Source organism: Lepidochelys kempii, chromosome 3, assembly GCF_965140285.1.
Source record: "Lepidochelys kempii isolate rLepKem1 chromosome 3, rLepKem1.hap1, whole genome shotgun sequence".
Classification (NCBI taxonomy): domain Eukaryota; kingdom Metazoa; phylum Chordata; order Testudines; family Cheloniidae; genus Lepidochelys; species Lepidochelys kempii.
The window spans coordinates 114,933,073-114,944,476 of record NC_136382.1 but is presented as its reverse complement, the minus strand read 5'-3'; the positions used below and the strand labels follow the sequence as shown (position 1 = coordinate 114,944,476).

At 44.7% G+C, this 11,404-nt stretch overlaps 1 protein-coding gene across 4 annotated transcripts in view; it reads right to left on the bottom strand.

Moving 5' to 3' along the window:
- Positions 1 to 11,404, bottom strand: part of IYD (iodotyrosine deiodinase) — a 28,366-nt gene that overhangs the window by 3,500 nt on the left and 13,462 nt on the right. The window contains exons 3-6 of one of the 4 annotated variants that reach the window (XR_012158084.2): positions 8,677 to 8,836; positions 7,046 to 7,202; positions 5,073 to 5,868; positions 3,430 to 4,276 (exon numbers count right to left, since the gene is read on the bottom strand). Coding sequence is in view for 1 of the 4 variants with exons in the window: in XM_073337632.2 (XP_073193733.1) it covers positions 7,046 to 7,202; positions 8,677 to 8,836 (317 nt within the window). In the remaining 3 variants the exon portion in view is untranslated. Of the gene's footprint in view, positions 1 to 3,429; positions 4,277 to 5,072; positions 5,869 to 7,045; positions 7,203 to 8,676; positions 8,837 to 11,404 lie in introns of those variants that run through there. The other 3 variants (XR_012158085.2, XR_012158086.2, XM_073337632.2) reach the window with 3 other exon arrangements.

The following is an 11,404-nucleotide window of genomic DNA, read 5'->3' as shown; positions in this document are numbered from 1 at the left end:
ATGGTAGTTGTGCATGTGGATTTCAGCGGAACATGGCCCAGTCCTTAATTGGTTAAGCATTCTGGGAGTGCTTTAGAATGACAGGGCATATACTAAGTTTAAAGGAGAGCCAGTTTTATGGCATTTTCACAGGTTGCACCTCCTGTTGAAATAGCCTGTCTAGTGCTCTGAAGAGGCAGAGTGCTAGCTGAAGTAGTGCTAAGTATTGTGGAGTCACAGGGCTGGCTCTCTTCTGAAAGAGTATAAAATAATTTCTAGAAGCTGGGCCAGTGTCAGATTTGCCACTGGGCCAACGGGGTTCATGCCAGGGGTACCATCCAACGGGGAGGCCCCGGAGAAAATCCACTGCTGGGTGGTGGAAGCCCAGAGCCCAGTCACAAAGCCAAAGTTCCCAGAGCCCAGAGCCCCAGGAAACCCCCGCAACCTGACCCTGCTCCATGGCCACGGTGCCAGGCAGGGGAATCTTGTGCCCCAACCCCGCTCCCCGCCAGCAGCACCAGGCGGGGTGGGGAAGCCCCTCCCAGTGGCCCCTGACCCCGTCCCCAGCAGAAGCCCCCAGGCAAGGGAAGCCCCAGCACCCCCCACCTGAAAGAAGCCATGGGGCAGCAAGGGAAGCCCCGCACTCAGCCCCCCTGCTGTGGCCCTGGGACTGGAGGAGCTCTCACTCCCCGCTGAGCCCTGGGCTGTGGTGCCAGAATGGAGAGTCTCCAGTCTTGGGGCTGCAGTGGGGCGGGGGTGGGGGTGGGGGGGAGGCAAAAAGGAGCAAAATGGGTTTCGGGGCTGCAATAAGGGAGGGGAATGGAGGGGACCCTGGGTGGAATAGGAGTGGGCCCCGGGGAAGAGGCAGAAAGGGTTGGGGCTGTGGTCAGGGCTACAGGCAAAAGGGGTGCGAAGGGGCCCCTACTTGCTCTGGCCCAGGGCCCCAGGAAACTTTAATCTGCCTCTGAGCTTGACAAGTGACCCTGAGGAGCAGGGCCACTCTCGAGCTGGCAGGGAGCATCGAGAGTCAGGCTGGATGAGGCATTGGCTAAGGTGGTACTGGAGATAATCTGGAGCCTGATTACACCCACTAATTCTGACTGGGAAAGGGAGCAAGGTGTGCAATACAAGTCTCTGTGGCTGGGGACGATGGCTGACAAACTAACTCTAGAGACACCTAGAGTAACTTAAGAGCAGGATGTCTGTGAGTAGAGGAGAGCACCATGCCATTGGGGGACATAAAATGCAGGTTCTGCCCTTTTTCCTTTAGCCACATCCTCATTGCACCCCCTTTGTATGCAGTTACATGGAGGGGGAGTGGAGAATCACATAGGGTATGTCTACACTGCAATGTAAGACCAGGGTTAGCAAGATTCAGATCAGTTGACCTGTGTTCGAGAACCCAGGGCCTGAGCATCTACACTGATTCTTAATCCTACTTTAAGAATTTTCTAACCTGGGGCTCCGGCTTCCACAGTGCAGCATGCAGCCCCGAGTCAAACCGACCAGATCCCAGACTCCTAGCACTCTCCCGAAAAGTGATAGCTCTGGCCCTTTGACTGGTGCACTGTGGGAAAACTGTACTGCCCACCCTGCCTGTTACAGGAAGTTATAGGCAGCCAACGCAGCCTGCCAACCAACATGGAGGAGACTTCAGAAGTTTTCTTGATTGTACTTTCACTCCTGTGTCAGGAAACAGGCAGAACTTCCATGAGGCACTAGTGGACATTTTGGCAATGTTTTCTGATCCACCAAAGGTGTGCGACAGAGCTTTGGATGGAGCAGGAAGAGGAGGAGGAAGAGTAACCTGGCATGGCAGGCTCACACTAGCTGATGCTGCCTGTTACACTCCGTATAGCCACTGATGCCCCCTACAAAGATTGGTGTATCTGGTGCTGGGCCACAAGCACAGAGTGGTAGGATCACATTGTCATGGAGACCTGGGATGACAGCAGTGGGTTTCTTTGCATGAAGAAGCTACATTTCTGGAGCTTTGTGAGCAGCTTGCCCCAACTCTTCAACCTAAAAGCATGAGAGCACCTTTGCCAGTTCAGAAGCAGGTTGCTGTCAGCAGTCTGGGGTAGCTAGCTTCCAACCAGAACGTGGTCAAGCAGTTTGGTGTTGGAAAGTTGACAGTGGGTACAGTAGTGGCAGAGGTTTCTGAGGCAGTCAGGCATTGGGTTAACTCCAAGATGGCGGGCATACAAAGCTATTCCTGGGGTAATTGCTGGCTTTGAGAGAATGGGGTTTCCAAACTGTGCCAGGGCCATTGATGGGAGTCGTGTGTCCATAGTTTACCCTCCTCAAGGACCTTGTGAGTACATAAAGTGCAAAGGGAACTACTCCATTGTTATGCAGGCCCTCGTGGACCACAGAGATCACTTTATGAATGTCAATGTAGGCTGCATTGGGAAAGTTCACAATGTCAGGGTTTCTTACAGATCAGGAGTCTACATTCATGGACAGGCTGGGACACTATTCCCACCAAATGACATGGTCAGAAATGTAATTACTGTCCCTACCATTATTTTGGGGAACCCTATGTGCCCACTTTTGCCTTGGCCTATGAAACATGCTCTGATTTCAGAGGTCCTGACAAAAGATGTTTTAATTATACGATGAGCAGATGTAGAATGGTTGTCTGAATGTGCTTTTGGCAGATTGAGATCCCACTGGAGATGTCTACAGAAATGTTTAGATGCCAGTGTCATCAGTGCTGTCTGCATTACTGTACCGTACTGTGCTCTTCACAATCTTTGTGGAGCCAGAGGTGAGCCATTTCCCCCTGAATGGACCTATGACAGTGAGGGGCTGCTGAATCAGTGCCCTCAGCCAGAAAATGCACCTACCACAGCTGGCGCGGGTGAATCCAGGCATTAGAAGTCAGGGATGCTTTGTGCTCCCACTTTATGGACTTGCCTGGCCCCATGGAAGAGGGGGAATAGTACTCTATGAATGTGCTTTTGCGGTGGGAGGTATGGGGCTAATTGCTTTGGGGTGGGTTCAGTGCTTGGGGGGTGGGGGCTTGATTGCCATGCAATGTACTTATTAATGACATGACCACTTATGAAATGGGGGTGGAGGATAAGTCACAATATGTATTCATATAAGGAAGTGCTGGGGGGAGGGATAGCTCAGTGGTTTGAGCGTTGGCCTGCTAAACCCAGGATTGTGAGTTCAATCCTTGAGGGGGCCATTTAGGGATCTGGGGCAAAAATTGGGGATTGGTCCTGCTTTGAGCAGGGGGTTGGACTAGATGACCTCCTGAGCTTTCAACCCTGATATTCTATGATTCTAAGTGATTGAAGAGTGCATTGCTGTACCTAACTGTATAGAGGAATAGTGTTTGTTTATTAATTCCTAATTGTTCCCAGTCATGTGTTTAGCTTTATTATTTCAATTCATGATTGTATGATGAGATGCAGTGATAGCAATAAACTTTGATGAGATAAAAGGCTTTATTTATAAATGTGTCAGAACAGTACAACAGTCACCCATTGCCATGCAGGTGACTTCCCATACAACATCTAAACAGTTACAAAAGAACATTTCCAAAAAACCAGGAACTGTGTAGCAAGTGCCTGGTCCCACACTGAAACACTGTCCTCTAGCTGCGCAGAAAGCCTCAGCCTTCCTCCTGCCTCTTGGCATGCTTTTTCCCCAGTCTTAAGTCCCTCTGTTTCTGGTACTGGCCTTGCTTGTTGAACCATAAATTCATCATGGAAATGCTTTCTCTTGGAACAAAGTCCAGAAGGTACGCTGGGGCCAGGCCTGAACTACACCGTCAGGGGTCGAGCTGTGGAGGTACAGCAGCCGGTAGAGGGGGCCTGAAACAGGGGGCCTGAAACGGGACAAGACAGTGTCACTGTCTCAAAAAGCTCAGGGGAGGAGCACAGAATTAATTCTTGTAACATTTTAGGTCCTTGAAATTCCACATATCAAAATTGAACTGCAATATATTGTGAAAGGGATGTTTCATTTCCCTGGACACGGCCTGGTGAAAGTAATGCAGAGACAATGGTAAGTTAAAAATTCTAATCTGTTTACTGTTTTGCCACAGTAAGGCAGTCTGTGACCTTACTACAAAAATCTTTTTCTGTCCTTTCAAGCCTTTCACATTTTGGAGGCCGTAACTGTTCTTGCGGCAGCATATTGGAAAAGCTGATGGTAGGAAACCTGCAGTGTATGAAGCTGGAGTATTCCAATATAACTGAGCAGCACATCTATGAGTGGACACGGCTGGATTTCCAATTAAGCACAGTAGACACATGCCTGGGGAGCCAGCATTCATGGGGGCCTAAAAGTTAAGTGCATTAAAAGTTTCATTTTTTATGGAAAACACGAAGGTCAGCTGTAGGCAGGGGGTGGGGGTGCTGAAGATGCTGTGCCTAGGGGCACGTAAGGTGTAAATCGCCCTGTGAGTAGAGTGGTCTAATTATCTACCAAAGTGGCCTTGGAAAATACGCCCTTCCCCACAACCGGACTACCTATCTGGGGTTCCTGCTCACAGCTATCAGCACCTGGGATTGGGTCAGAATTCATGAGGAAATCAACAGGCTGCATTAGCTTCCACAGGGCTTACCCTGTTATGGCTGCATAAGAACACAAAGAACTCCACAGCCTTTCTCCTCCCCACGCTCACATTTCTTGGCAAAAAGTCAAACCCCAGTCAGACTTGGGATAGATGATTTGTCACTTATGGACTTCCTCTAACTGAAATGGACTAGTTTTGAAAATGGATCACGTTTTCCCAAACACACACATACACAGTTTCCGGGAAGGTCCATAGGCCATTGATTGATTACAGAGCAGTAAACAAAGGCATGGCAATATAATGTTATTTTTAAGAAACAGGAGTGGCCATAGCAAAAATCGGTGTCTTTCCAATAAAAATACTTTTTAGAGCTGTTCTTTACTATTTGCATTTCCTGGTTGCCATTTTGAACTCCACATGAGGGGGAGGGGTGCGCCAAGGCACTGTGATACAATCTGCCATTGGCGGCTACAATGAGCTTCTCAGAACTTTTGCATTGATCTATATAGTGGAAACCCCTCCTGTAGCAATAAATATTAAATTGGAGCCAGACACTTACCAGGCTCAGGGGCGGCTTCTGTCCCTTCCATATCTGCTGCTGTTCCTTGAGGGGGCATCAAACAGCTCCTCAGAGTATGGACCCAGAAGTTGCCACTGATCCTGTTCCAAAGTGTGCTCTGGGACCCGCCTCAGCAACAGAGTGACTTCATGGTCCTCACTCAGTGTCTGCTGGCTCCCATCACTCCCCACGCTAGATTCTGCAGCTGGCAGGTCACATCCAAGCTGACCAGGCCATTATGCACCACAGTTTACTCTGTCCTGGGTGCAGTGCCAGGCTAACACCTCATAAAACAGGCAGGGTGCCAGTGAGTTGCGGTGTGGATCTGATCCCTGGTCTTCCGGCATTTGCTCTTGAGCTGCTTAATCCGCTCCTTGCACAGTCCAGTAAATTGGCAAAGCTGCCAGTTTCTTTGCAGTTTGCTGGTATGCATGGTCACTCTTGGTACTTTTACTAAAGTTTTACCACAGTTTTGTTGGCCTCACACCAGAGATTCACCAAAGCTGGCTGTGCTCCCATCACCATGAAGCAGTGCACTTTGGAAGAGGCTTGTTCTGTTCAGTCTCCATTGCAAACACAGAAGGCTCCCAGATGGTGTTTGCAGCTCAGTGAAGACAATGGAAAGGTTAACACTGACTCACTGAGCTGCTGCTGTGCACCAAGAGGAATGGCTTCCATTTTCAATTGAGTTAATTGGAGATTCTTAGGATAGAGGATAAAGGCAGTTGTCCCATGAGATTGTTGGATACTTTTGGCAGTCTCCTCAAGACCTGAGTCAAGTGGGGCTGCATCTACCCTGCAAAACAATAGGGCTTGAACCATGGGTCACGGCCTGTCATAGGCTCAGACCCTCCACCCTTGTTGGGTCCTAGGTTCGAGCCAGAGACTGAGAGATTTGTGTGTAGACAGAAGGGGTTTTTGGCTCAAGCCTGAGTCTGAGCCTGGCTTACATTGCAGTATAGACATACAGTACCCATACACAGTTGCAGAGGAGCAACAAACCAGGGTTACAATTAAATCTCGTGCACTGCTCCCTCCTCAGATTTCCTGCTGTGACGATTTTCCTTCAGAACGAAGGGGTTGGAAAAATTTAGACTAAAAGAGAAGAGTCTGGTAATGCATTGGCTTGCTGTTATTGTGCTCCATTAATGATTTAACAGTTTAAAAAAATCACTATTTAAACATTTTTGTATACATTAGACATAAGAACTAGAGTTAAATGTTGAGAGACTAGTCAAACAATCTGATTGTCCAGTGTATACAGTTCAGAGCTTTAAACTTGTTAGAAATAAATTCATCTTTAGAAATGCCTTGAACAAAACAACAAACTGCATGGGCTGTTAAACAAAACATATGCCTGCTTTCCCCCGCCCCCCAAATAACGGGCATAGCAACACTAAAACTGATCTCAAAGTAAGACTGTCCTGGGGATTCATGAAAGGAAGTTGTGTTATGGTAATGGCATATCATTTTAAGACTGACATACTGGTAACCTGAGAACCCTAGCATCATTATTAGTGTAGTACGAGAGTTATGAGTGCTTAAGTTGGTATCTACTGCAGCTCTATTAATAAGACAGTATTAAACCTGTATGCACCTGAATTTATTGTCTAAAAGGAGGTGCAAATAAAACGAAGCACATTGCTTAAATTAAGTTCTTCTTACTGTTAGCCAGTATGGATGGAGAAAGATTTACCTTCTCAAAGTTGGGCCTATATCTAACTAGTCCACAATGTCATTTTTTCCATAACAATGCATGCTATCAATAGATGAACATTTCAGCTTCAAACTTTCACTTGAGTGATTTTTTTATTTTTATTGTTTTTAAAATAGCAAGTTAAGCTTTTTCAAACCTCAAAAATAAGATTTGGGTTTAATCCAAGTTTGGGGCAAAGGTTCAGTTCTATTCTTACCCAGCCCAACCCAACCCTAGTTTATACCAACTCTGACTGTACGGCATGCTGTCAGCGTACCTGCAGTGCAGCGAGGAGAAGACCACAGGCAATAGAAACACTGATCTCATTGTAGTAATGGGTCTTCTTTTGGCCATTTGGAAGCATCCCGTACACCTGCTTAAAAATGAGGATCAGGTAGGGAGCTGTATCCAGGTATACTTTTATCCAGTTTGTTCTGCAAAAAGGTGATTTTTGAAGACATTTATTCTGCTGTCTCATTGTTTTCACTATCATATATATGTGTTGGCTATAAAAGGTTGGTACAGATGTACAACAGCTATAACAGGTGTTTTTTAAGCTACTTCTTAGTTATTGATCTTAAACAACATTTAAATGAAGTTTGTTGGATGTTTTCCTAGAAAAAGGTCTGAATTAGAACCCTGGGTCCCAGCACTCTCAGTCTATGGATGGATGAGAGAAAGATTTTACTTGCCTGCTCTCTAGTGTGCAGTTGCATGAGAATATAGTGCAGATATATCCCCTCCTACCTGAGGACTGACCTCATGAGCACTCACCCACAGGCACTGGGAACTAAGACAGTGGCATGATTTTCAGAATTTCTGGGTTCCTATAACTCCCACTGTAGTCAGTGGTGCTTACTGGTGGGCCACGGACTTGGGAACTTTGGATAAGTTTTAAAGCTATTTTGTGTAGTACATGTCCATCTAACCTAGATCATTGACCTGTCCTTGTGTAGGTCATCTCTTTTGTGCTTCAGTCACTTTGGTTCCATATATGTTGTTATAGGAATTTATGAGATGGCCTAAAAGGATATATAAAAGAGAGCTATTTCCTCCTATTTTCATGTATATCTCATCTCATTATGCAAAGAGAGAGATATTTTAATTACATACATAGTACACATCTAGTTTGATCTTGCACCAGCATAATTATTACCACTGTAATAAATAAATAAGTGTACATGAAGAACAATTGATCCCCACCCACTTTATAACAGCCCCTAACATATCTGAAGACTTATCAGGTGCCCCCTCAGTCTTCTTTTCCTCAAAACTAAACATGCTTTTTGAAAAGCCTTTCCTCATTTTATCATTTTTGTTGCTGTCTTCTGGACTCTCTCCAAAGTGTCCACATCTTTCTTAAAGTATGGTGCTCACAACTGGACACAGTACTCCAGCTGAGGCCTCCTTCCCAGTGCCAAGAAGAGTGGGACAATTATCTCCTGTGTATGACATACAACACTCCAATTAGCCTTTTTTGCAACTGTATCACGTTGTTAGCTCATATTCAATTTGTGATCCATTATAACCCCCAGAATGCTCAAAAAGGCTAAAAAAAAATAGGATTTTAAACTGAGCTGAATAATTCTGTTTTTCCTTGAAGTAAGAGGAAAAACAAGCAGTGCTAGTGTGAATAAAATTCCCTAACAGGCCTTTTCTTTTGTCTTTCTTGCTTGCAGTTAAATTTATTTATTTACCTTGCCCAAGATTTGTAAAACTGACTAACAATTTTGGGTGGCTCAGTATTCAGGTGTTCAGCTTGAGACACTTAATGGGCCAGTTTTGACAAGGTGGGTGCTCATCCTTCTATAAAAATCAGGTTCTTTCAAGATGTCTCAAGTCAGGCACTCAAAACTCTCAAGTCACTTTTGAAAAATCTTGGCCCGTTATTTGCCTTGATTTTTGTACCTCAGTCTCTTCAGGTCATTAACCCATCGGTCTCCCATTCTTTTCTTGTAGTTTATTTCCTCCTCCTCTTCGATGATCTCCCGAATCCTATGTTTTACTTCAGGATCCTGCACTACCACAAAGGTCCAAGGCTCAGTGTGTGCTCCACTTGGAGAAGTTCCTTTATGCAAATAAATGCAATAGTTAAAAATCAACCAACAAAATGCTAAGGGAAAATAAATGAAGAGTCAGATCATCTTTCTGGGGGATACAGGACTGAATTACAGAGCAATAAGAAAGCAAGCTGACCAAATGGGAAAGAAGGTATTCATATCCATTGATGTTGATAGTCTCAGTTCATTCTCTTCATGGAGGAAAGCCTAAAGTTCCTGTTGTAGGGCATGCCTGTGCTGTACTGCCTCCTGCAGCATCAATGTGGTACTGCACGTACTCGCTGCCTCACTCTCCTTCTATAACACTGATAGAGGGGTATGCACAGCTGTTTGCTCCCGCCAAGTATTAATACATACTCTGGGTTAATTAATAAGTAAAAAGTGATTTTATTAAATACAGAAAATAGGATTTAAGTGGTTCCAAGTAGTAACAGACAAAACAAACTGAATTACCAAGCAAAATAAAATAAAACACGCAAGTCTATGTCTAGTACGGTAATAAAACTGAATACAGATAAAAACCTCAGCAGTTCCAGTAAGCTTTCTTTTACAGACTAATCTCCTTCTAGTCTGTGTCCAGCAATCACTCACACCCCCTGTAGTTACTGTCCGTCCACTTCAGGCACTCCTGATGCTTGTCTGAATTATATCTGCCTTGGGCTTGTTTATTACAAAACCTCCTACAATATGATCCATAACAAAAAGTTCCAAATAGTCTCAAAAGGTTCTTCTGGCTTTCAAGATTCCTCTGAAGCCTGCCCCTGAAATCCTGTTACCAGACCCCTCAGGGTTACTCTCAATCTTTATTTTTCTCCTTAGGAGCTGGGTAATTCAAGCAGTTGTTATACCTCAGCTGACCCCACTTAATCCTCAGACTCAGAGGGTTTGGCAGTCTTCTGCTGCTGATGTCTGTTCCCTACTAATTGAGGAGCCTTCTTAATTCCCTTCAGTATCTGCAGGCACCTGTACTGCTATGAGGAAGGAGGCAGCATTTATACTGGTCACCTTTTCCCAGCTAATCCTCCATTGGCTGGGAGAGAGGGAAGCCTTGCCCCACCCTCTCTGCAAGGCTCCTGGCCCCAGGTCCCTAAAGAACAAGGTTTCGTCCTAAACCATTCTTACTCCCAGGACCAATTCTCTCTCAGTATCTCCGAGTTCCTTGTATCTATAATTGGACCTTTTAACTCTTGAAGAGCTACACCAGGTGGTGGGATAGACTATCACTAGGCAATACTGCCTTTAAGAGGAGACTACGCCATCACAGTTCTGATCAATGTCAGACATGTTAAATCCACTGGTTAGTTCCTATCTAATGTCTGTTCCAATTACTGTCTTTAAATGAGAAGAAAGAATTTAGATATTTTTTAAATTTCATACATGTAAGGTGCCTGTCAGCAGGCATCTAAGTGCCAAATAGTAATGTATTAAATGTACTAATGCAATGTATTAAAATCAAAGTAAAGCATCAACCAGCCTGAATATATAGCCAATTAAAACCAAAGGCTTTGTTTGGCTTCAGGGAAAAAATGCTGATGGCCTTCGGGCAAACCATCCTAGCAGCCAAAAGGAATGAGTTTCCAATTTACACAAAGAATAGGAATATTAGGATGCAAACATCTGCCAAAGAGCATACAGGTTTGATCTGACAGACCCAAAGGCAGCTGGCACATGTAAGTGTTTACGAAATCTGAATTTGTTCACTCAGTCCTGATTGCCATGCACAAATACAGTGGAAAGAGTATTTAACTGGCTGAAAACGAATAAAATCAAAGCTATAGAATATACACATTTTGCAAGACTTAAATGCCTTAAAGAAGTAAAGTGGGTATAAAAGAGCTTGATCAGATCTTCATATTGACTGAATGGACTGTGCTCCCCTGCCCCTCTTTTAAACAGTTTTAACTGTTTGTAGGTCTTAGAAACAAATGACCATTTGCTAATCAAAGCCCTGCTTAAGTTTGAGATACACCATGAACAAACTATTTAAAGATACCACTCTTGCTCCCAAATTAAATGTGGTTTATCAATTACTTTGTTTCTCCTGAGAGTCAGACAAGAACTGATGTTTGTTTTTTCCCCTTTCTCCACTCCTCAAAGCTTTCAGAGAACTTCATCTATGCTGCAAGCTTGTTCATTTTGTTGCATGTGCCAGAACATGTTCAGTTTTTTAATGATTGCCAGCTAATTGAAATACATCACCATCTTCTTAAATGCAGGTACAGTAACAAAACAGCTCACAGATTTTTAAACACGGAAACAATCCACTGCAAATAGTGGCTGGGATCTCTGTATTAATAATCCTGCTTGAGGCTGCTGAAACCTACTCTAATCCTCCTCACAATTTTAGGCTTTACTAAAAGCAGCCAAATTCTAGGACAAGATAAATAATGGGGGTCAAATTCATCCCTGACTGAAGTCAATGGGATTACAGCGGAGTTGAGTCTGGCCCTGCAGTAAGAGACTGACACACAGGAGTTCTGGCAAAGAACTAAAATGTATTTCCCAATCCCAGCCATGTGACCTTGGTTAGGATTCCAAAGGTTACCCTGGTAGTCACATTGGTGCTATTCAAGTGT